The 26151-nt window shown below is 43.9% G+C and overlaps 1 protein-coding gene and 1 non-coding gene across 3 annotated transcripts in view; both read left to right on the top strand.

Annotated features, from left to right (window-relative positions):
• MEMO1 (mediator of cell motility 1) overlaps nucleotides 1–26151 on the top strand; it is a 100232-nt gene that overhangs the window by 48621 nt on the left and 25460 nt on the right. For both annotated transcript variants that reach the window (XR_007500855.1, XM_049784214.1), the window contains exons 5-7: nucleotides 1155–1267; nucleotides 4387–4498; nucleotides 25149–25291. Coding sequence is in view for 1 of the 2 variants with exons in the window: in XM_049784214.1 (XP_049640171.1) it covers nucleotides 1155–1267; nucleotides 4387–4498; nucleotides 25149–25291 (368 nt within the window). In the remaining variant the exon portion in view is untranslated. The remainder of the gene's footprint in view (nucleotides 1–1154; nucleotides 1268–4386; nucleotides 4499–25148; nucleotides 25292–26151) is intronic.
• LOC126025101 (U6 spliceosomal RNA) lies at nucleotides 19079–19185 on the top strand. Its single transcript, XR_007501147.1, has one exon. It is a non-coding gene; the product is annotated as a U6 spliceosomal RNA (small nuclear RNA).

The following is a 26151-nucleotide window of genomic DNA, read 5'->3' as shown; positions in this document are numbered from 1 at the left end:
TTTCTTGGTGGTATTTTTTGGTGTTTTCTCTTTAGTTTTTGTCGTTCCCCCCCCCCCCTTTTTTTTTTTTGGCTATACTGGAGATCTCCAGCTAAGGGGTTCTTCCTGCCTCTGCACTCCGGGTTCACTCCTGGTAGTGCTCAGGAGAACCCATAGGACTGAACTCGGATTGGCCACGAGCAAGGCAAACGCCCTTCCCTGCTGTGCTCTCACGCCAGCCCCTTCCTTTAATTTCTTTTTCCTTTTTTAAAAAAATATTTATTTATCATCTATTTATTTATTTATTTATTTATTTAAGTTTTGGGGCCATACCCAGTGGCAGTGGTGCTCAGGGGTTACTTCTGGCTCTATGCTCAGAAATCACTCCTGGCAGGTTCAGGGGACCATATGGGATGCCAGAATTCGAACCACCATCCATTCTGGGTTGGCTGCATGCAAGGCAAATGCCCTACCACTGTACTCTTTCTCCGGCCCAACATTGAAAGCTTCTTACTTGAATTCTTCTCATGACGAAAATATCTTCTCTCTTCTACATGTTGTGAAAATCAGGTCTGATTACGAGCTCCCTTACCAGTTAGATGCGCAGGGCCTACTCCTGGTTCTGCACTCCAGAAAGGATCACTTCTGGAAGTGCTCAGAATACCACCACATGTTGGTGTATTGGGGCTGAAACCCAGGTTGACCAAGAACAATGCAGCTACTTCACCTGCTGGGCTATCTCTGTGGCCCTCTGTTATCACCACCTTGAACTGGTGGCTGTGCCAAGAAAGAAACATTCTCTCTCTTTTTCTTTCTCTCTCTGTCTCTCAGTCGGTGCTAGGAGTGTTGTTTCCGTGGAGGGCTCGGTAACAGACGTGTGGTCTGAGCTGGAGGAGAAAGGCCTCATCCTCCATCCCTCCATCAGTCAACCTCTTCAGGGGCTAACTTGCAACAGGGGGCGACCTGTTTAGAGAAGTAGAAAGAACTCAGGAGACATAGAGGACCTGGAGCAAACCCCAGATAGCAGGTCCTGAAGTCTCTCAAAGAAAACCAAAAATAAACACCACATGTCATTCAAATTAAGAAAACACAAAGGACCAGATAACTTGCCCTTTCCTTTCCTGAGACGAGAGGCGTCTGATGCGCTTGCTGTGTCCTTTGTCATTGTCTCTTAGCCGGAGAGTTTTCATCCTCGGGCCTTCTCATCACGTCCCCCTCTCCCGCTGCGCCCTTTCTAGCGTGGACATATATAGGACCCCCCTGTACGACCTCCGCATAGACCAAAAGAGTAAGTACGGGCTGGGGTAGCTTTCTTACCAGGCCACTGCCGCGCTTGCCATATAGAAGAAGTAGAATTAATTTGAAAAATGTGAATACCATAAGTTATACATCAATTTATTTTGGGGGGGGGGCTACACCTGGTGTTCAGGGGTTGCTCCTGGCTCTGTACTCAGAAATTACTCCTGGCAGACCTGAGATGCCGGGATCGAACCCAGGTTGGCTGCGTGCAAGACAATTGTCCTCTCTGCTCTGTTATCACACAGCTATATATAACTTTGACTTATTTTTTAAAATTTATTCAGCGGGTGGGGAAAATTTATTTATTCATTTTGAACCATACCCGACAGCACTTAGGGGTCACTCCTGCACTCAGGAAACATTCCTGGCAGGCTCAGGAGACCATATAGAATGCTGGGATCAAACCACGGTCTGTTGCATGCAAGGCTAATGTCTTACCTGATGTACTATTGCTTTGGCTATATATCACATTTATTTATTTATTTATTATTATTATTATTATTGCCACATCCGGTGATGCTCAGGGGTTGCCCCTGGCTATGAGCTCAGAAATCGCTCCTGGCTTGGGAGACCAAATGGGATGCCAAAGATCGAACTGAAGTCTGTCCTGGGTCAGTCACATGCAAGGCAACACCTTACCATTGTGCCATCAGTCTGGCCCAATTTTATTTATTGTTTTGGTCTTTTTGGGCCAAACCTGGCAACACTCAGGAATCAATTCTGGCTGGATCAGGGGACTATATGAGATGCAGGGAATAGAACCCTGATCTTTTGGGTGCAAGGCAAATGGCTTACCTGCTGTGCTATTGCTCCAGTCCCTATATCTCACTTAAAAAGAATATTTTGTCCCACACATGGTGGTGCTCAGGGACTATTCCTAACTCTGTGCTCAGAGATCACTCCTGGCGATGTTCAGGAAACCTTATGGGATGCTGGGGATCGAACCTGAATTGGCAGCGTGCAAAGCAAATGCTCTCCCTATAGCCTATGGCATTATCTGTGCATTCAAAATCTCAGTTCTTCTGAGACTATATCTTACTAATGAGGTAGGAGTAAATTATTATTTACATTAACCTTTCTCCTGAGGTGTTCGAGCTTGTTGTATATAATTGTTGAGCTTTGTTAGGACATGCAGGAAAGTTTGGTTTTGGTTAGCCTGCCATTGAAGAAATAGAATTTTTTGGGGGGGGGGGAATGGTCACACCTGACTATTTAGAGGCCACACTTGATTATATTTGGGGAACCATATGCAGATTTAAGCCATTGATGACAGAACAATCACACATAGAGCTTAATGGCCATACTAGGTCTTTGACTCCCAGAAGTGGAGAAATATTTAAATACTTAAATTTTATTTTATCTTATTTATATTTTGTTTTTGGGCCACGCCCAGTGATGTTCAGGGTTACTTAAATTTTAAACGTTTAAATACTTAAAGTATAGAGGGCCGGAGAGATAGCACATCAATAGGGCATTTGCCCTGCACGCACCTGATGCAGGATGGACAGTGGTTCGAATCCCAGTATCCTATATGGTCCCTCATGCCTGCCAGAAGTGACTGCCAAGCGCAGAGCCAAGAGTAAACCCTGAGCGCCGTCGGGTGTGACCCAAAAACCAAACAAAAGAAAAGTATATATAATCAGATATAATTCAAACAGACCACCATTGATTAAACAACAATTTAAATATTTAAATGATACCTGAATATTTAAATGACATTCAGTCAGACATAATTTAAATAGACCATCTTTTATTTTTTTTTTTTTTTTTGGTTTTTGGTTTTTGGTTTTTGGTTTTTGGGCCACACCCGGCAGTGCTCAGGGGTTACTCCTGGCTGTCTGCTCAGAAATAGCTCCTGGCAGGCACGGGGGACCATATGGGACACCGGGATTTGAACCAACCACCTTTGGTCCTGGATCAGCTGTTTGCAGGCAAACGCCGCTGTGCTATCTCTCCGGGCCCTAGACCATCATTATTTAACATGCTAAACCTATTTAATAATGTGGTTATTGGGGCCAGAGAAATAGTTTAGGGGGTAAGGTGTTTGCCTTTCACACATACCCTGGTTCAATCCCCAGCACTGCATATAGTCCCCAAGCAAACCAAAACCAACATTTAATCATAAAAATTTGGTTCTCTGATAAAATAATCCTATGCATTTTAAAATATATTAAAGCTTAATACTTTTCTTGCAATGCATATTTAGTTTTGGTTTTGTTTTGGCTTTTGGATCATACCTGGTAATGCTCAGAGTTTATTCCTGGCTTTGCAACTCAAGAATCAGTCCCTGGAAGTCCTCAGGGAATCAAACCCAGGTTGGCCACATCCTCCCTGGATGCAAACATCCTCCCTGCTGTACTATAGCTCCGGCTCCACAATATTTTCAGATTATGTAGTATTGAGCATTTTTTATTTTATTTTTTTTTATTTTTTTTTGGGGGGGTCACGCCCAGCGGCACTCAGGGGCTAGTTAGAATTTGCTTCTGGCAGGCTTGGGGGACCATATGGGATGCCGAGAATCGAGAATCTAACCGGGGCCCATCCTGGATTGGCTGTGTGCAAGGCAAACATCCTATTGCTATGCTATCTCTCTGGTCCCCCAGTATTGGGAATTTTTGTGTGTGTCTCCTTAAAATGTCTAACTTTTTGATTTTGTGGAAAATAACATTCTTAGTGGCAAGTTAAAAAATTTTTTTGTCTTCAAGTGGAAAATAATAATCCCATGTATTATATTAAAAATAATATAAACGGGGCCAGAGCAATAATAGCACAGTGGGATTCTTGTTAGCATGTTTTTCTCCCTTTTAGTTAAAGTTCAGAAAAAGCCTAGAGCTCATATGATTTTGTATGTCACGAAAGGAATGCATAACAAAATTAAGTACTCCCTTTTATGTTCCTGTATATAAAAAAATGCTGAATCATCACTTGCAGTATCATCTTCCCTGGTACGTGGGAAGCTTATTTTATCTTTTAAAAAAGTAACAATGCAGAAGAATTTTGTGTGTCGTTCTTTCTCTTACCAGAGCCAGTATTTCTGTGTTATGGGAGTCTTCTGGAATAAAGATACGCATTAATGCCTTGCTTTATTGTCTTTTTGAAATCCTTCAGTTTATGGAGAACTCTGGAAGACAGGGATGTTTGAACGCATGTCTCTGCAGACAGATGAAGACGAACACAGTATCGAAATGCATTTGCCTTACACAGCTAAAGCCATGGAAAGGTATATTGTGCACCATAAGAAAGCCCAGAGATACCATAGATAGTAACTTCTTTGAAATTAATCTAATATTAGGATAATGAAATAAAAAATAGTTCCCATTACTAGACTGTGGGTATAACCCAGTGATTATAGCCCATGTGGTTCAAAAACTTGGCTTTGATCTGGGATACCAAACAAAATTCTGTTGAATGAAATAAGATAAAAATTTGAAGTTGGGTTTTCTCCCCCCACCTTTTTTTTTTTTTTTTTGGATCGGGGAACATATCTGATGGTAGTCAGGGATTACTCCTGGGAAACTCAGGGGGTCCATATGGGGCAACCAGGATCAAACCCTGGTTGGCTGTGTGCAGGCATGTACAAGGCATGTGCAAAGCATGTTGGCTGCACTATCTGTTTAGCCCCAAGGTTAAGCCTCCTTCCTCCTTCCCTCTTTTTTTCTCTCCCTTCCTCCCTCCTTCCCTTCCTCCCTCCCTCCTTTCCTTCCTTCCTTCCTTTTTCCCCTCCCTCCTTCCTTCCTTCCCTCCTTCCTTTTTTCCTCCCTCCTTCCCTCCCATGGAATGCCAGGGATTGAACCCAGGTTGGCTGCATGCAAGGCAAATGCCCTCCCTGCTGTGCTATCTCTCTGGCCTCCATGGCCTGGATTTTCTTAAATAGATTGTAGCTGATTTTGAAAACTTGACCTGTGAAGTCTGAACTTAGGAATTGATAGGTATTTTTTTTTTTTTTTTTTTTTTTTTGGTTTTTGGGCCACACCCTGTGACACTCAGGGGTTACTCCTGGCTATGCGCTCAGAAGTTGCTCCTGGCTTGGGGGACCATATGGGACGCGTGGTCCGTCCTAGGCTAGCGCAGGCAAGGCAGGCACCTTACCTCCAGCGCCACCGCCCGGCCCCCGATAGGTATTTTTTTTAATAAGCATGAATGTTTCTTTAAGTGACGTGCGTATTGACTGGTCTGTTACTTTGTTGGGACAGTTTTCTTAGGGAGGGACAAATGTATTCTGTTCTGGCGCAGTGCTGGAAGCGGTCTTAGAATTAACTCTATGAAGAGGTGATTTATTTCAGTCTCAGGCCATGAATCTCTTTTCTTGCATGCTTGGGAAGATGATGATTTGGTGCCCACCGAAGGTCTCTCAGTGGCAGGGACCCAGTGCACCCTGACTGCTGTGACCTGGCAGAGTGACTACCAGAACAGTGTTTATTTTGTTCCTCATTTCCACCCTGGTGCCTGACAGTGTTGCAACATTCACTCATGTTTCTAGAAATAATACGAAACACAAGTTTGATTTTTAGCAGCTCGCTTCCTGCTATGAGGATAGTTGACTAAAAAGGAAAATTTTTTGTAAATTTCCCTCATTTTTCATTTTCTCTTCATGGACTTAATATTTCCTCTTTGGGTTGACTCGTTCTGCTTGGCAAGATTTTTCCTTTCTTAGATTCCATCACTAATTCTTCTGGGTCAGTATATATTTGTTTGCAACTGTTTGGATTTTGTTTTCCTTTGGTTTTGGTTTTTGGGCCACACCCAGTGGCACTCAGGGTTACTCCTGGCTCTGCATTCAGAAATGCCCCTGGCAGGCTTGGGGATCATAAGGGATGCTGGGGATCGAACCTGGGTCCATTCCAGGTTGGCTGTGTGCAAGGCAAATGCCCTACCTGCTGCTGTACTATTATTCTCTGGCTCCCAACTATTTGTTTTTAAATAGAAATATACTTGAGGTTGTGTGTGTGTGTGTGTGTGTGTGTGTGTGTATGTGTGTGTGTGTGTGTGTGTGTGTGTGTGTGTGTGGTTATTTTGTTTTTATTTTTGGTTTTGGGACACACACAATGGCACTCAGGTTACTCCTGGCTCTGTGCTTAGAAATTACTTCTGGTGGCTCTGGGAATCATGGGATTTTGGTCTGCTGAGTACAAAGCAAGTGCTGTGTTATCACTCTGGCCTCTAAATATAAATATATCTGAGCATCTTAACAGAGCTCATCTTTAGAGCTTAATTTCTCCCCTGCAGTGAACCCCACTTGGCAGACTCTGCTTGGATTCCTTTATTCTTTTATAAAACTGTAATTTACCAAGTTGCTCATATCAGTTGTTTCAGGCATTAAATGTTCCAACTCTAATCTCAGTGGAGATTCACCACTGTCCCACAAACTGAGACTGTATTTTTGGCTTCTTTCCAGAGGGATAGTTTGGATATAACTGTATTGGAATATATATATATATATATATATATATATATATATTATATATATATATATATATATATATATATATCTTTCAAATCCACCAGATTTTTTTGTTTGTTTGTTTTGGGGGGGCACACCTGGTCATACCTGGCTATGTTCTCAGAAATCGCTCCTGGCTTGGGGGACCATATGGGATGCTGGGGGATCAAACTGCGGTCCGTCCTAGGTTAGTGCATGCAAGGCAAGCACCCTACCACTTGCATCGCCGCTCCAGCCCCTTATTTGTGTGTGTGAGTGTGTGTGTGTGTGTGTGTGTGTGTGTGTGTTTTGTGTGTTTTTTTTGGGCCACACTTGGCAGCACTCAGAACCTCTCCCCATTTTTTAATTGAAACTTATTTAGAAAGATGCGAGGGGAGACAGAGAAAGTAAGTATATATTGTAGAGAAAACTCCTGGAGGAGAGAACTTTTTGAGACCTGGAAAAAGAGATAAGCAAATGAGATAGAAGTTTCAGGGAGAACACTGGCTCAAAGAGCAAGCCTGGATTTTTTCTATTTAGTACACAACTCAACAGCACAAGAACAAAACTATGTGCTATTATCGCCATGGCTGCAGTGACCTGTATCCCTTTCATCACATGCTGTTTCTCCAATTTGAGCACCTTGAATATCAGCCAGGTTTTCAGGGAAGGGGGTTTTGGGGGGGTTACACTCAGGGCAGCCCTGGCTCTGCATTCAGGAATTATACCTGGCAGGCTCAGGGGACTCTTTGGGATGCCAGAGATCAAACCCGGGTCAGCTGCGTGCAAGGCAAATGTCCTCTCTGCTATTGGCCCCAACCCTGGGGATGCGTTTCTTGGTGGAAGGAGGAGACCTTTGTCCTGTGCTGTCTTTGCAGCTGGGCCAGTACATCTGCGTCCTTAGCAGACGCCTCATGTTTCCTCGATGTGGATTCTGTGTTCGGCCCTCCCAAGGTGCCCAGAAATTCCTTCAAGTTGGGGCCTCTCTCACTGGCAGCCTCTTATCCTCTCATCTGTGTTAGGTGGCTGAGCGCCCTCGGGTGTAGCTTCTCTCGCTTGAGATACCCTGAACAACACAGATAAGTTACCACCTCCTTCGTGCCCCCAGTTGCACCCAGTGCTCCATTTTGGATCAAGAGCAGTTAATTCCAGAAGATGCCAATGCTAATGAAAATTGTAGAGCATGGGGCTGGAGAGATGGCACAGTGGTGGGGTGTTTACCTTGCATGCAGCCGACTGGAACAGACCCAGGTTTGATTCCCGGCATTCCATATGGTCCTCCAGCTTGCTGGGATGATTTCCGATTGCAGAGCCAAGTATAACCCGTGAGCGCCACTGGATATGGCCCAGAAACCAACCAATCAATCAATGAATCAATCAATAAATAAAAAAATTTTTTTTGTGGTTTCTGGGTCACATCCGGCAGCGCTCAGGGGTTATTCTTGGCTCCAGGCTCAGATATTGCTCCTGGCAGGCACGGTGGACCATAAGGGATGCCAGGATTCAAACCAATGACCTTCATGAAAGGCAAACGCCTTTCCTCCATGCTATCTCTCCGGTCCCAATAAATAAAAATTTAAAAAAAATAATTAAAAGGGGCCGGGCGGTGGCGCTGGAGGTAAGGTGCCTGCCTTGCCTGCGCTAGCCTAGGACGGACCGCGGTTCGATCCCCCGGCGTCCCATATGGTCCCCCAAGAAGCCAGGAGCAACTTCTGAGCGCATAGCCAGGAGTAACCCCTGAGCGTCACAGGGTGTGGCCCAAAAACCAAAAAAAAAAAAAAAAAAAAAAAAATTAAAAAAAGAAAATTGTAGAGCAGCAGTCTCTGGTCTACCGGACTCCTGAAAGTCAGCCAGAGACCAGAGAATGCTCTTAACCAGGACTTGGTTCTATCCTTAGGCAGTTGCTGGTGTATTAGCTCCTTTCTCTTCTCTTGTGACACCTGTATCTGTGCCTTGCTTGAAGGATGATTTTTTTTTTTTTTTTTTTTTTTTTTGGTTTTTGGGCCACACCCGGCAGTGCTCAGGGGTTATTCCTGGCTGTCTGCTCAGAAATAGCTCCTGGCAGGCACGGGGGACCATATGGGACACTGGGATTCGAACCAACCACCTTTGGTCCTGGATCGGCTGCTTGCAAGGCAAACACCGCTGTGCTATCTCTCCGGGCCCGAAGGATGATTGTTTGACATCTAGTTCCCACTATGGATATCTAGATTTCAAAGGATTTTTATTAATCATTAAATGAGTTACTGACTGCCTTCACCTTGTCAGTTCTTTACTAGATATTTTTCCAAGAGGGAGTTTTTAATGATTAATTGCTTTTTTGGTGTGTTTGTTTATGGGTTACACTTGGCGGTTCTCAGGGTTCTCAGGGGTCATTCCCGGTAGTGCTCAAGGGACCATATGGATGCTGGGATCCTGGGTCAACCTCATGCAAGGCAAATGCTTTACCTACTGTGCTATTACTCTGGGCCTCCAGGGCAATTAAATATCGTAAGACAATATTAAAATGAAATTCAGGGCCTGGAGGGATAGCACAGCTGGAAAGGTGTTTTTCTTGCATGAAGCCAACTGGGATTCTTTCACCAGCATTTCATATGATCCCGTGAGCCTGCCAGGAATGATTTTGACTGGAGAGCCAGGAGTCACCCCTGAGCCCTGCTGGGTGTGGCCCCCAAACAAAAAGAAAAACAAATGGTGTTCAAACTTAAAAATAATTAGGGCCAGAGTGATAGCACAGTGGTAGGGCATTTGCCTTGCATGCTGCTGACGCATGATGGACCCGGGTTTCAATCCCAGCATCCCATATGGTACCCTGAGCCTTCCAAGAGCAATTTTTGTTGTTGTATTTTTGGGTCACACAGGCAACACTCAGGGGTTACTCTTGCTCTATGCTCAGAACTCCTGGCTCACTCACTCCAGGCTCAGGGAACCATATGGGATGCTGGGATTCGAACCACTGTCCTTCTGCATGCAAGGCAAACACCCCACCACCAATCTATCTTCTCCCACCCACTCCCAAGAGCAATTTTTGAGTGCAGAGCTAGGATTAATCCCTGAGTGCTACTGGATGTGGACCTCAAAACCTAAATAAATAAGTAAATAATAAAGTCAATTTAAAAAATGGTATAAAGGGGAAAACTTAAACACTTGATCTATTAATTAGTTTGACATGTGAACCAGAGCATGCTTTGAAAATCTAAACAGCATAGAGAAATGTCAAATGCAGTGAAAGGTTTTTGCTTTCCTTCAACCAGAGTTTACTGCCAACAGAAATGATCAGACATATTTTAATATTTTTTGTGACTTGGGGCCATCCTCAGCAGTACTTCTGGGTCTACATTTCTGGTGAGACTTGGGAGCCCATATGGGGTGTCAGGGATGGGTTCTCGGTGTACAAATCGAAGCGCCTCCCCACTGTACTGTCTACTCTCGGCGATAGTACATATGTATTTTCACTTATTTTATACATATTTTAATATAAATGTTGGCATAATTAAGTTCATATAAGATATGAAATTTACACGTGTTGATTTATATAATTGAAACACAATATGTCATCTCATATACTTCAATCTTTTCTTCCAAATGCCTTTACCTTTATTATAAAAAATTCATAATAATTTTTTTTTTTTTTTTGGTTTTTGGGCCACACCCTGTGCCGCTCAGGGGTTACTCCTGGCTATGCGCTCAGAAGTTGCTCCTGGCTTCTTGGGGGACCATATGGGACACCGGGGGATCGAACCGCGGTCCGTCCTAGGCTAGCGCAGGCAAGGCAGGCACCTTACCTCCAGCGCCACCGCCCGGCCCCATAATAATTTTTTACTATCGACTATAATTGCATTTACAAGAGCTAAATGGCATGTGTAGGTCACACATGGGGTGCTTGGAATCTAACCTAGGGCCTCCTGCCTTTCAGGCATCTGCTCTTCCACTGAGCTGTCTGTATCCTAGGTTTTGAATCATTAATTGATCTTGGGTGGGGGTCAATTTAACTCTTGAGGTTAGCAGCTTGAATCCAAACTTTTTTTTTAAATTTGTTTTTTTTTTTTTTTTTTGGTTTTTGGGCCACACCCGGTGACGCTCAGGGGTTACTCCTGGCTATGCGCTCAGAAGTCGCTCCTGGCTTGGGGGACCATATGGGACGCCGGGGGATCGAACCGTGGTCCGTCCAAGGCTAGCGCAGGCAAGGCAGGCACCTTACCTTTAGCGCCACCACCCGGCCCTTAAATTTGTTTTTTGTTTGTTTGTTTTTGGGCCACACCCAGCAGTTCTCAGGGGTTACTCCGGCTCTGTGCTCAGAAATCGCTCCTCTTGGGGCCAGAGCAATAGCACAGGGGTGGGGCATTTGCCTTGCACATGGCCAACCTGGGACAGACCTGGGTTCGAACCAAGGCATCCCATATGGTCCTCTGAGCCTGCCAGGAGTGATTTCTGAGTGCAGAGCTAGGAGTAACCCCTGTGCACTACCCAGTATGGCCCACTGCCACCCCCCAAAGAATGCTCCTAGCAGGCTCGGGGAACCATATGGGATGCTGGGAATCAAGCCCAGGACTGTCCCAGGTTGGCTGCATGCAAGGCAAACACCCTACTGCTGTGCTATCAGCTCTGGCCCGTTTATTTTTTACATTTTATTTTGTTTAGTTACTTTTCCCCTTCCTTATTTTTTATTATCTCCACCCATTTGTGTGTAGTTTATATTTGTGAATGATTTTGAGTTCTCTATAGACAGTAAAATGAACTGTATAATGACAGAGAATTTTGAGTGTTGACAAAGGCAAAATATTTCACCGTTTATTCAGAAAAATTGCAGGATAAATGCTAGATTGCCATATCTCTGAAAGTGTCCTGTTGAGAAATCTGGCACTGTGCAAGTGTTTATGTTGACTGCAAAAATACCACATAATACTTTGGGTCAATCATTTTGGGATGCAGAAGCTTTCATTTCATTTTATTTTCCTCTTAGATGCCTTTCCTTGGGAATAGATACTCTTCATGAAGTGCATTTCTTGCTCAAATATCTGCTTGTAGGGGATAGTGTTAATCATGAATGAGCTAATTCCATTAATGCATTATTGTCCGTGCCTGGGTTGAATTCAGGATTATAGAGTTGAGTTTTCCCAGATGTCTCATATCACACCTACCATTATAGAACCTTAGAAACTCTTGTACTCTGTTTATGCCATGCACCCCACACCCTAGCCCCTGTCACCTCTGATCATTTTTTTATTACGACTGTATAGTTTCTGAATTGTTGGCTGGAATCATAGTATGTGACCTTTACACTTTTAAGATTGGTTTCCTTAATAGTGATAAATTTTTTTTGGGGGTCATATCTAATGGTGCTTAGGGGTTATTCCTGGCTCTGTGCCCAAAAATTGCTCCTGGCAGGCTTGGGGGGACCATATGGGATGCTGGGATCAAACCTGAGTCTGTCCTGGATCAGCCGTGTGCAAGGCAAATGCCCTACGGCTGTGCTACCACTCCGGCTTCAGCAGTGATAAACTTTTAAGACCCTTCTATGTCTACTTCTGGCTAAATTGATTGATTTTCTTTTAGTGCCTAATAAAAGTTATGCATTTATTATTGTTTTTTTTTTTTTTGGACCTTACCTGGTGGTGCTCAGCACTTATTTCTGGCTCTGCGCTCAAGAATTGCTCTTGGTGTTTGGAGGAACCATACCAGAGATCCCTGGACCATGCGAGGGATCAAGGGATCAAACCCTGGTCTGCTGTGTGAAAAGCAAACTCCCTACCTGCTGTGGTATTGCTCCAGCCCGAGTATTCCCTTACTTACTTTTTTTTTTTTTTTTTGGTTTTTGGGGCCACACCTGGCAGTGCTCAGGAGTTACTCTTGGCTGTCTGCTCAGAAATAGCTCCTGGCAGGCATGGGGGACCATACGGGACACCGGGATTCGAACCAACCACCTTTGGTCCTGGATTGGCTGCTTGCAAGGCAAACACCAGTGTGCTATCTCTCCGGGCCCTTACTTACTTTATTTTAATTTTTTTTTTTTTTTTTTTTTTTGGGCCACACTGAATGTACTCAGGGGCTTCTCCTGGCTTTGCTCTCAGGAATGACTCCTGGCAGGCTCAGGGGACCATAGGGATGTGGGGATCGAACCTGGGTTGATTGCATGCAAAGCAAATACTCTCTCCCTGCTGTGCTATCACTCCGGCTCAGCATTCCCTTTTTTAGATAAATGAAATTTTATCCATTTACTGATTAAGGAACTATTTTTTTTTTTTTTTGTGGTTTTTGGGTCACACCCGGCAGTGCTCAGGGGCCACTCCTGGCTCCATGCTCAGAAATTGCTCCAGGCAGGCACGGGGGACCATATGGGACGCCGGGATTCGAACCGATGACCTTCTGCATGAAAGGCAAACGCCTTACCTCCATGCTATCTCTCCGGCCCCTAAGGAACTATTTTTAAAGATGAATCAATCTGTACTATATTTGTTGAATTCTGTTATCCTTTTTCCTTTTGGGCCACTCGCGGTAATGTTCAGAGTTGACTCTTGACTGTGCTCAGGGATCGCACCTAGTTCATAGGTTCAGAAGACCATATGAGATGCCAGGGATTTTAAATCTGGGTCAGCTGCATGCAAAGCAAGTGCCCTCTGTTCTGTCCTATCTCTCCAGCCCCTCCAGCCCTCGCTTAATTTCAAATGCAGAATAGTATATTCTGTATGCGATGAGTAATTAAGTAGGCTAGTGAAATGAAGTCTTTTTTGGTCCCCACATAGGTCCTCATGCCCCAAGGATATGTATTTTATTACATGATGGTTATAATAAGTAGTTAAAAAAAGATTAGAACCTGATTCTTTTTTTTGGGGGGGGGAAGGGTCACATCCTGCAGAGCTCAAGGGTTACTCCTAGCTCTGCACTCAGAAATTGGGGGACCATATGGGATACCAGGGATTGAACCCAGGTCAGTCCTGGGTCGGCCACGTGCAAGGCAAATGCCCTACTGCTGTGCTATCTCTCTGGCATCTAGAACTTGATTCTTAAGAATATTCCTCTCTAGTGGAATGTTAGATTACTTGGGTAGATTAGGGTTGGAAGAAATAGAAAAGTGTTGAGTTAAAAAATCGTGAGGAGCGGTGGTGCAAGGGGTCAGGCGTCTGCCTTGCTTGCACTAGCCTGGGACAGACCAAGATTCGATTCCCCTGGCGTCCCATATGGTCCCCCAAGCCAGGAGCCATTTCTGAGCGCACAGCCAAGTGTAACCCCTAGGCGTCACCAGGTGCGGCCGAAAAAATTATCTTTTTTTTTTTTTTTTTTGGTTTTTGGGCCACACCCGGTGGTGCTCAGGGGTTACTCCTGGCTGTCTGCTCAAAAATAGCTCCTGGCAGGCACGGGGGACCATATGGGACACCGGGATTTGAACCAACCACCTTTGGTCCTGGATCAGCTGCTTGCAAGGCAAACACCTCTGTGCTATCTCTCCGGGCCCCAGGAGTAAGTCTTGAGTGTGAAGCAAAACCCCCAAATCATTTGAAGTAAGCTCATGGTGAATGAGGTAATATATTAAGCCGATTATGACAGATATTGAAATGTCAGGATGAGGGGAGAGAGGGAGGGGGGAGAGGGAGGGAGGGAGGGGGGAGAGGGAGGGAGAGAGAGGGAGGGAGGGAGGGAGAGAGAGAGAGTGAGTTCATTCTTTGGGGCACAGTGTCCTTCTGTGGAGATGTTCCCAGGCCATGGTCAGAGAGAGAGGAAGAGGGAGGAAGGAAGGGAAGGGGAGAAGGGAGAAGAGGGGAGGGGAGAATGAGGAGGAGAGAGGGAGAAAAAGGAGGTGAGAGTGGGGGAGGATGGAGAGAGGGGAGAGGAGAGTGGAAAGGGCAGAAGACGGGGGGATAGAGAGGGAGAGGAGGTGAGAGAGAAAAGAGAAGAGAGATGGGAGAGGGAGGAGGGAAAGGAGAGGGGAGGGAGGGACGGAGGGAGCGAGAATGGGGGGACGAGGAGAGGGGAGAGAGATGCCCCTGGTTTTGAATGAATTGTCAGTGGAGATGCTCCCAAGCCTTGGCAGGTACTCAGGGGCTGCTTCTTTTCTTTGAGCAACCATCCTGACAGTGTCTGGGGGCTTCCAGTAGTCAAAGCTGGCGATGCGTGGGCTTCCATGCGGTGCCAGGAATCCAGCTTGAGCCCTGGGCTGGGCTTGCTCCCTCACCCTCAGGCCTGCCTGGTCTTGAACAGAGGGGAGCCGGCTTGCCTGTCACCATAAACAGAAGCTGGTGATTTTCTTCCTTTTGTCACATTTCTTGTCCTGAGATGTTCCTTCCTGTCATGGTTACTTGGGCATTTTTCCCCCTACGGAAATCTTGCAGCCGTTCCATTTTTATTGGCATTTATAGAGATTTTTTTTTAGAGCAACATGGTTTTTAACTTGTCTTTGAGGGGCTAGAGTGATAGCACAGCAGGGTAGGGCATTTGCCTTGCACGTGTCCAACACAGGACTGACCTCCCAGCATCTCACATGGTCCCCCAGTCTGCAGAAGCAATTTCTGAGCACAGAGCAAGGAGTAACTGAGTGCTGTCAGGTGTGGCTCCCTGCCTCTCCCCCCAAATTTGTCATTGAGTTTCCCCCTTTCCTATGCATTGATTTTGAGCCTTCACCCTATTGCCAGTTTTTTAGAATTGCTGAATTTTGAGGAGCTCTGGAATTACAGGTAAGAAAAATGGAATAATTTCTGTTTCTAAGACTATGACAGGGATGAATACGAAACAATGAAAGATACCAGAGAAGATTGGAATAGATTTTGTTTTTTATCAAAAGACACTGTTTTTCATTCTTGTCTGTATTTGAGCTTCTGCTCACCCAGGGATGCTTTCTACTTAATAGCAAAAGAATGAATCAAGTGGGGGAGGATTAGTACAAGAACCTCTCAGCTCCGAAGGTGATAAAGGATCATTTTCTTCCTCAGTGGCTCGGTGATGATTTGCTTCTCCCCTTGAGAAGCTCCGGGCTGCTTTTCAAAAGTCTTTGGGAAATTGGAAGAATGGTTATAAATAAAGGAAATTCTATTATTTACCAGCGTTCAAGGGAGAGGTATCCAGATCGTTTTCTGGTCAAGACCGTATAAAGACCCTTTCAGAGAGGATTTGATTTCATTTTACTGTGTGATCAGTTTTGACATTTGGAGATGACTCAAGGCTAGAGCACATATTTGGCTTGTGAGAGAGGTCTGGGTTCGAGCCAGTGGTACCTGAGCACAGTTGAGAGCAACCGTCCTCATTCCCACCCAAATATTGGTGCTTTTATATTTCACTTACTTTGCAGGCTTTTTTTTCTTTTTCTGGTGCCAAACCCAGCAATTTTTGGGTTACTCCTGGCTCTTTGCTCAGGGGATACTCCTGGCAGGGCTCAGGACCATAAATTGTGCTGGGAATTGAACTTGGGACAAGATAAGCACCTTGCCCACTATACTATCACTGTGGCCCTGTTTATATACTATTAAGTAAAATCTGCTGATGATTTTTTCCTCCTGTATCACTTTGTATATTTCCACATATTCACATTTTTATATCAGGATTTTTATTGAAGTTGGAGTTTAGACTTTTCATACTCCAGAGCTGGAGAAGGACTCTTGGCTGAGGGTTTTTCATGCCCATGTTTCCTCCCTGGCAATATATGATTTCCTGAATACTTCTGGAAATGACCCCAAAACAAATTTTTCATGCTTTTTTTTTTTCCTGTGTTTTGGTTTTTGGGCCACACCTGGTAGTGCTCAGGGGTTACCCTGATATTTGCTCAGTGGTCATTCTTCAGGGTGCTGGGTTTACCCTGTGGGATGCCAGGGATCAAACCTGGTCTGCTGTGTGCAAGGCAAACGCACTCCCTGCTATGCTCTTGCTCTAGCCCCAGATATTTTCTGCAACATGGATTAAAATGTGCTGTACAAACCACAGGATAAAAAATTTCTCCTCATTTACTAAAGTGCTCACAAGAGTCAAAAGATTATTAACTGTTTTTCTTTTTTTTTTTTTTTTTTTTGGTTTTTGGGCCACACCCTGTGACGCTCAGGGGTTACTCCTGGCTATGCGCTCAGAAGTTGCTCCTGGCTTGGGGGACCATATGGGACGCCGGGGGATCGAACCGCGGTCCGTCCTAGGCTAGCGCAGGTAAGGCAGGCACCTTACCTTTAGCGCCACCGCCCGGCCCCTATTAACTGTTTTTCACTGCTGACAGGATTGAGGTTTAAGTAGTATGGCAGGTTGCAAAGACCTGTTTTGTTTGTTTTATTTTTGGGCCACTTCTGTCTTCACACAGGAATAGCTCCTGGCAGACTCTGGGGACCATATGGGATACCAGGGATCAAACCCAGATCTTTACAGGATTGGCTGTGTGCTAGCAAACACCCTACCTCTGTGCTATTGCTCCAGCCCAATTTTCACCTTTTACATAGCAATTTTATTCAAGTAAAATTTATATGCCAAACAATTCCCCTTGTAACTCAGTTTTTATTTTGTGTGTCCCCCCCCCCTCCAAACTCTGATTTGTAGAAATTATAGTTATGCAGCTATTGTGCTCACATTTAAAGGCACCACTTAGTCTGTCTCAAACTTGGGAAATTTTTTTTTTAACATGGGGGTCTACACCTGGCAGTACTTAGGCCTTAGACTTGACTCAGGAGACCATAGAGGATGCTGGGGATCGAACTCACATGGTCCTTGTGCAACGCAAGCGCCCTCCCCACTGTATTCTCTCTCCCCAACTCTCCAAACCCAAGCAATTCTTGATCTGCTTTTTGTCTCTATAATTTAATTTTCTGGAACTTTCCACATAAATAGAAGCATGCAAAATAATTTAGCCATATATATTCTTTTTTTTTTTTTTTTTTGGTTTTTGGGCCACACCCGGTAACGCTCAGGGGTTACTCCTGGCTATGCGCTCAGAAGTTGCTCCTGGCTTGGGGGACCATATGGGACACAGGGGGATCGAACCGCGGTCCGTCCAAGGCTAGCGCAGGCAAGGCAGGCACCTTACCTTTAGCGCCACCGCCCGGCCCTTTTTTTTTTTTTTTTTTTGGTTTTTGGGCCACACCCTGTGACGCTCAGGGGTTACTCCTGGCTATGCGCTCAGAAGTTGCTCCTGGCTTCTTGGGGGACCATCTGGGACGCCGGGGGATCGAACCTCGGTCCGTCCTAGGCTAGCGCAGGCAAGGCAGGCACCTTACCTCCAGCGCCACCGCCCGGCCCCATATATATTCTTTTTCTTTAGCTTTCTTTTCTTTCTTATTTTTTCCTGTGGGGGCCACACCCAGTGATGCTCAGGGGTTCCTCCTGGCTCTGGGCTCAGGAATCACTACTGGTGATCTTGGGGGACCACATGGAATGCTGGGGATTGAATCCAGTTTGGCCGTGTGTGTGTGCAAGGCAAATGCCATCCCCATTGTGCAATCACTCTTACCCCTCCTCAATATAGTAGCATGTAGGGCCCGGAGAGATAGCACAGCGGCATTTGCCTTGCAAGCAGCCGATCCAGGACCAAAGGTGGTTGGTTCGAATCCCGGTGTCCCATATGGTCCCCCGTGCCTGCCAGGAGCTATTTCTGAGCAGACAGCCAGGAGGAACCCCTGAGCACCGCTGGGTGTGGCCCAAAAACCATGTATATATAGTAGCATGTAATGAACCTGAGTTTCTTCACTCTCTGCCTTGTAAAATAAAAATAATATAAATTCATGGTTGGATGATAACACGCAGGTACCATGTTTCTAACCCATCAGGCCTATGGGTCTGATGAAGCAGGGTAGTGGCGGAGAAATAATACACCAAGCAATCAGAAAAGATAATCAGGGCCTGGAGAGAGTGCACAGCGTGGTGGGGCATTTGCCTTGCATGTGGCTGACCTGGAAGGACCTGGTTTGATTCCCGGCATCCCATATGGTCCCTCAGCCTGCCAGGGGCAATTTCTGAGTGCAGGGCCAGGAGTAACCCCTGAATGCTGCTGGGTGAGGCCCAAAGATCCATCCATCCATCCAGTTTAAAAAAAAAAAGGAGGGCCCGGAGAGATAGCACAGCGGCATTTGCCTTGCAAGCAGCCGATCCAGGACCAAAGGTGGTTGGTTCGAATCCTGGTGTCCCATATGGTCCCCCGTGCCTGCCAGGAGCTATTTCTGAGCAGACAGCCAGGAGTAACCCCTGAGCACCGCCGGGGGTGGCCCCAAAACAAAACAAAACAAAACAAAAAAAAGGAGGGCCCGGAGAGATAGCACAGCTGCGTTTGCCTTGCAAGCAGCCGATCTAGGACCAAAGGTGGTTGGTTCGAATCCCGGTGTCCCATATGGTCCCCCATGCCTGCCAGGAGCTATTTCTGAGCAGACAGCTAGGAGTAACCCCTGAGCACCGCTGTGTGTGACCCCCCCCCAAAAAAAAAAAGGAGTGCTCGCTTCGGTAGCACATATACTAAAATTGGAACGATTCAGAGAGGATTAGCATGGCCCCTGCGCAAGGATGACACGTAAATTCATGAAGCGTTCCATATTTAAAAAGAAAAGAAAAAGTATTCATTGGAGTCAGCTCGTTTTATTCCTCATGGCCTTCCTCTGCCATGTGCTTTCTCTTACTCTCTTCCAAAGCCAGACTTTATTATCCAAAACCTCACTGAGGGTGGGGAAAGACCCTGTAATCCAGGTGGGCTTTAAGATACTAAAAGAAGTGCTTAGGGAAAAAGGAAGTTGAGGGAAGGGTTACACCACCTCATGTCTGTTCGATTCCCCCCCTTTTTTTTTTTTTTTTTTGGTTTTTGGGTCATACTCGACAGTGCTCAGGGGTTACTCCTGGCTCTAGGCTCAGAAATCGCCCCTGGCAGTTACAGGGGACCATATGGGATGCCGGGATTTGAACCAATGACCTGCATGAAGGCAAATGCCTTACCTCCATGCTATTTCTCCAGTCCCCGATCTCCATTTTTTTAATTTCAGCTAGCCTGAGAGGAATGGAGCATCACTTCATGGCTGTGCTAATTGTTTTCCTTTCCTGACTCATCCCATTGAGTAACTTTCCATGTGGTTATTATTCACTTATGTGTATGATTGTGGAAATGGCTGTTCATGAAGTTGACCCTAGTTGAAACTTGTAAGAAGTTGTATATCTTCTGGTTGCCTCTGCCTGACTGAAGTTTATTACTGGTAGAGTTTTTCTCTATTTGTTTAACTTGTCTTTTTGCCTTTAAAGGTGTTTCTTGATCTTCAGTTTATTATTTTCATCTTCTGTGAAAGAAACAATCATAGTGTTTTTTTTTTTTTTTTTTTTAATTTGTCTTTTTGGTTTTTAGGCTACACTGTTCCACATTCAAAGATTACTTCTGCCCCTGTGCTCAGAAATGACTCCTGACAGACTTGGGGACCAGATGGGATGCCAGGGATCGAACCTGGGTCTGCTGTGTAAAAGACAAGTCCCTCCCTGCTGTGTTATTACTTGGGCCTGATACAGTGTTTAATAAATTTTGCTTAATACAGTGCCCCCTCCCATCCCCACCACTCCCGATCTCTTCTTAACCAGGAGTTTCCATCCTTCAGCCAGCAGGCCCACACCTGCTTTTCAGCTTGTTCTTGTGAATGAACCATAGTTGGGCATTCATTGACATATTGTCTCTGGCTTTTTTAGTTAACAGACAACTGTAGTTACTTCACTAAGAGCATATGGTCCAGATAAAAAACTGGCTTTCTGACTCCTCAACAAAACACATGCATTCGTTGATCTCTGTTTTAGAAGTATTACAACTTAAACTCTTTTTTTTTTTTTTTTTGTTTTTGGGCCACACCCAGCGATGCTCAGGGGTTACTCCTGGCTGTCTGCTCAGAAATAGCTCCTGGCAGGCACGGGGGACCATATGGGACACCGGGATTCGAACCAACCACCTTTGGTCCTGGATCGGCTGCTTGCAAGGCAAACGCCGCTGTGCTATCTCTCCGGGCCCACGACTTAAACTCTTTAGAGTTATTTGTTATTGATTGTGTTTGAGTTGATATTTGTGTCTATGGTAGAAAATTAGGTATATTAACTTCACCTTTGATCACTCTGTTAGGCTTTTATCCTCATATCTATTATTCGTTTAAAAGACTTTCCTGTAAGTATTTTAGTTTTCTTCTTACTTTCAAGTTTTTCCCTTTTTCTTGACTTTTCAAAATGCTAATATATAAAATATCTAAAATATCTTAAAAATTTAAAATTATATATAACATATGAAATATCTCATTTGGGACCCCTTGTTCTGAAGGGCCACACCTGATGGCGCTCAGGGGTTACTCCTGGCTCTGCACTCAGAACTCATTCCTCGAGGGCTCAGAGGACCCCTATGGGATGCCGGTGATTGAACCATGGTTGGCCTCGTGCAAGGCAAACACCCTATCCACTGTGCTGTCTATTGCTCCAGCCCCAGGCTGGGTCATTTTTGGTGAGGATTCTATTTGGGGTTATTGAGTTTCTTTCATCTGTAAACTGATACTTTTCATGAAATATGGGAAGCGTTTTGACTATTTTTTCCCAGCTGTCTTTTAATCTGCCTTTTCCGAGTGTTGCCCCCCCCCAAGTGCATCTTGGCATGCCAAGTGCATCTTGGCATGTGTTCTGTCATCTGCAGGTTTTCAGTCTTCTCTTAGTTTTCCCACAGTCTTTTCCTCATTCCTTCATTTCTTTGGATGGAATATTTTATTTGATCTTTTATTATATTGACCTCTCTCAGATTTTTTACAGGTGTGGTTGTTCTTTTAACCCAGCCAAATAGGAGTGCGGAAGTCCGAGAGCCTCCCAGCCGTTTCCCCGCTGGCTGGGCCCCTCCGGGGGGCTTTAGGACCCCGCAATATGGGAAGCGTTTTGACTATTTTTTCCCAGCTGTCTTTTAATCTGCCTTTTCCGAGTGTTGCCCCCCCCCCCCAAGTGCATCTTGGCATGCCAAGTGCATCTTGGCATGTGTTCTGTCATCTGCAGGTTTTCAGTCTTCTCTTAGTTTTCCCACAGTCTTTTCCTCATTCCTTCATTTCTTTGGATGGAATATTTTATTTGATCTTTTATTATATTGCTTTAAAAAAATGTGTAGCCAATCTGCTCTTTAGACCATTTAGTGAATATTCGGTTTCCATTATTGTAGTTCTTCTAAAAGTTTTATTCATTTGATCTTTTAATTCTGCTGACTTTTAAAAATATGCAGCTAATCTGCTTTCCAGACCACCTAGTGAGTATTTCATTTCTAATTTTAATTCTAAAATTTCCATTTTATTTTATTTTTATTTATTTTATTTATTTTCTTTCCCAATTTGGCTCTTTTTAGTAGTTTTAATTTTGTTTTTGGATGGTGTTTACTGCTTGTTCAGTAGTTACATTTTCTTTGAAGATATTTGTAGTAACAGTTTTGAAGTTTTTGCTAAACTCATTATGCAGTACTATGTGAATAATATTTCTAATATCTTTTGTTTCTGGGCCATATATGGCAGTTCTCAGGGGTTCCTCCTGGCTCTGCATTCAGGAATCACTCCTGGCAGGCTCAGGAGACCATATGGGATGCCAGGGATCGAATTAGGGTTGGCAAAATGCAAGCAAGCATTTTACCTTCTGAACTATTGCACCTGCCCTATGTTGCCTTTTTTTTTTTTTTTTTTTTTTAATCTTGATTTTTCTCGAGTTTGCTCCAGTTTGCCGTGTGCCTTAGATCTCAGTTCATGCTTGGTTGGAGGATGTATTTGAACACATTGTCATTCCATGACATTGAGCCTGTCATGCTGTCATCTCTTGGGGGTGGGGGGGAGAGAAAGAGAGAGAAAGGAGAGAGAGAGATCAGGAGAGGAGAGAGAGGAGAGAGATCAGGAGGGCGAGAGAGAGAGATAATGTTGATGTTTAGGCTGTGGTCTCTATCAGATCCTCTTTGGTCCATCCATGAGTGTACCTGGAGAGAGGAAATGGGGGGGAGAGAGAGAGAGGGAGAAAGAGAGAGAGACAGGAGTGAGAGGAGAGGAGAGAGAGAGAGGAGAAGGGAGAGAGGAGAGAGAAGAGAGAAGAGAGTGGAGAGGAGAGGAGAGGAGAGGAGAGAGGGGAAAGAGGGGAGAGAGGAGAGAGAGGAGAGTGGAGACGAGAGGAGAGGAGAGAGGGGAAAGAGGGGAGAGAGGAGAGAGAGAGAGCATGTTGATGTTTAGGCTGTGGTTTCTATCAGATTCTCTTTGGTCCACCCATGAGTGTACCTGCAGATTTCCAGCCAAGGCTGTGTAGGTGGTTGCACTCAGGCCTTCTTATTCCTTCACCTATGCTCACTTTCCTAATGCACTGGCATTTCCATGGGGGGCTTTGTGACCTTTGGCATCTGCCCTGCACTGTTTCACTTGCTGGTTTCGTAGGAGACATCGGCTCTCCTCAAAACCTGTACATTGATCTCTTCTCCTTCCTCCACGGCCCACTCTTTTCTGGACTCTTAAATCCCGAGACTGCCTTTACATTGCTGCTGGCCTCAGTTGTCATGTTATTCTCACACTCTGAGAACCCTGTCTAGACTTTTTTGTTGACTGTTGGTGTATTTTTTGGGAAAATTTCATTGATCTCGAATTCATAGGCTCAAGAGCAAGAAATTACTTTTCAGAAAGATAAATGAAAAAAAGATGAATGGGACAAAAGGTGAATGGATGAATTAGCTCAAAAATTTAGTTTTTTTTTTGTTAGTAATTTGAGATGTTGACTTCTATATAGGTAGATCAGCAATTATTACCTACATAGCAATTCTATAGGTATTAGATTTGATTGAGGCTACTTAAAAGGTTTTTTGGCACTTGGTGAATGAAAATACCTGTATTTTCTTCATGCCACTTGAGTGAATGAAACCTCTTGCTGACCTGGTATTTTGCCAGTGTAGACTTTTTGCATGGAGAACAGTGGTACGGAATTGTCACTGTATTCACAGTCCTTTTTTTTGATAGGCAATGAAACACACACACAATGATCAGCTAGTTTAAGTAGCTGATCTCAACATATTTGTAGGTGATGTGGTTTTGACTTCATGATTTTTATACCCTGTTCAACTACTTCCCTGCCCTTTCATAGTTGAAGATTTGTGACAATCCTGCTGTTTCCTTCTGCACTGGAGTTTAGGAGAGTTCACCATAGTGTTCTTGGATTTTCACTAGAGCTCGTGATTCTTTTCTTTCACTCTTACTGAAGAGCATTCCCCCTCCAGCCTCCCCTCCCTCCAGTAATTCAGGCACTTTTCAGGACTCGGATAGGAATTAGAGAAAGAGAGATTCCTGGGCAGTGTCCTGCCAGCTTCCTCTTTTTTTCTTACTCCCTAGATGCAGATTCTGCACATGAAGCCCCTGCCTTGCAGAGGGACAGGAGATCTCTCTGATCTGTTATTTTCACAATTGACCAGGGTAAGGGGGTCTTAAAAGGGGGGGGGAGGCATTGGGTGCCCTGATTTTGCTTTATGACATGGGGGCTAACATTTATTTGGGACTTAAACCCAAGTAGTTGGGGAAAAAAAAAAGAGTTCTTTTGTGAATTTTCTTCCTCTGGCATCAGTCAAGCTTTAGATTATCCCATAAAAAAGCATTTATGGTTGTGGTAATTTGAAAAAGACACAGTTTAGAGTGAGTTGGACTTTTCACCCTTCTAAAGTGACAAAACCTGGATTCTTTAGGATAGGAGAAATCTTTAACATATTTATATGAAGTTTTGTTGCTATGAACATTTGAAAGGATTTTGAAAAACACCTTTCTGTGTAGCCATGACAGTTGCATATGATTAATCTCCTCTGTTCCTTTCCCGTAAATCTATTGTAATCTGGCAGGTGAAACAGGGGACTTTTGCGTGAACATGATAGGTTGGGTGTGGTCTTTTAATCTTGCTAGGAGAAACGAATAATCCACTTCCTTGAATTCTCTAGATTCGCCAGATAACTGTCATTTGAATTGTACCTTCATTGTCTTGAATTTCTTTTTAAGGGTGGGTGTAAGATGTTGTTGGTTCATTTAAGAGAGCCAAGATGAAATGTTTAAGTTTTTTGGCAGGTTTATAGAACAAGTGTCAGAAATGGTCGTATTTTTCAGATGAAGAGATTAAAATATGTCATGAAGAGTTTAATGCTCTTTTCAAGTTGCAGAAAGATTGGGCAGATGGCTAGTTTTAATGTGTAGAAGAGTTTTGATTTGGTGATGGTCTGATGGGTTGACTCTTGGATTTGGAGAAAATTGTTATATCTCGTAATAAAATAGTTTTGTTTACCTAATAAAGAAGTTTTGTACGTATCTCATTTTAACAGAATTTTTCTAGCACTCTGTACCTGTTATATTTTTAATGCTTCTCTTTCAATATTCATATTCAATATTCATAAAATTTATGAAGTGAATAATACGCATATTATACTTGCCACTTTTTTAGTGTCGACATGCAGCATGTTGGAAAACTATTTTCTCTTCTTAAACTTCTTAAATAACTTTTGTTTTTGTGTTGTTTTGTTTCTGTTTTCTTGAAGCCATAAGGATGAGTTTACCATTATTCCTGTACTGGTTGGAGCTCTGAGTGAGTCAAAAGAACAGGAATTCGGAAAACTCTTCAGTAAATATCTAGCGGATCCTAGTAATCTCTTTGTGGTTTCTTCTGATTTCTGCCATTGGGGTAAGTTCTGGATTTTTACATAGAGTCAATATTAATGTATATGTATTCTGTGGTTAAAGGTATCTTTTCATTCCAAGCTCTAATTTTATTTATTTATTTATTTTATTTTTTTAGTTCTTGATCATTTTCCTTGGAAAGTTTTTCTTTAAGCAACAGTGAAAAAAAGTGAAGCAAAAAAAAAAATTTGGGGGGGGGTCATTTGAAAAGGGTCAGATTTCAGTAGTCAATTTTACGGTTATATTTCCAAAGGCGACTGGTATAATTGGATTCACACTGTGAGGGCATCCTTCCTTAGGTATATTAGTGAATGATAAAATCTTTCATTCCATTTCCAAGTAGAGCAGAGAAGTAGCTCTTGGAAGTCAGTTTCTGGGTGCATATAACAAACATTCTTTAGAATGTAGGTTAGCACTATATATATATTTATATATATATGCTGTTCCAGACCTTTCCTACACTTCCTGTGTTGTAAGTAGTCTTTTTTTCTTTCCTTTAACCCCCCTTAGTGCTTAGATTTTTTTTTTTAAGTCATCAATTGCTATTGGTTTAGAACTAGCCTTCAAAGCATGTGACAGTTGGCTATTAGTACCTTTTTCTTGTGGTTTAGCATCATGATAGGGGGTTGAGGACTCCAAGGACAACTTTGTTATTGTGTGTGAAAAGAGGAAACTTTGGTTTTGGTGTTTTTCGCCCCCCCCTCCAATCCTTGGGATGTAGTTTGCTGTTTTGCATCCATTTTGAATCCTAATTCCTTTTTTTTTTTTTTTTTTTTTTGATGTCTCTCTGACTCATTGGTTTACGGATGCCAATATCATTCTGTACTTATTTCTTCGCTCCTAGTGGCACAAGAATATTCAATT

This window comes from Suncus etruscus, chromosome 12, assembly GCF_024139225.1.
Source record: "Suncus etruscus isolate mSunEtr1 chromosome 12, mSunEtr1.pri.cur, whole genome shotgun sequence".
Classification (NCBI taxonomy): Eukaryota; Metazoa; Chordata; class Mammalia; order Eulipotyphla; family Soricidae; genus Suncus; species Suncus etruscus.
Note: the sequence above shows the minus strand (reverse complement) of the source record. Positions and strands in the feature narration are given on the sequence as shown.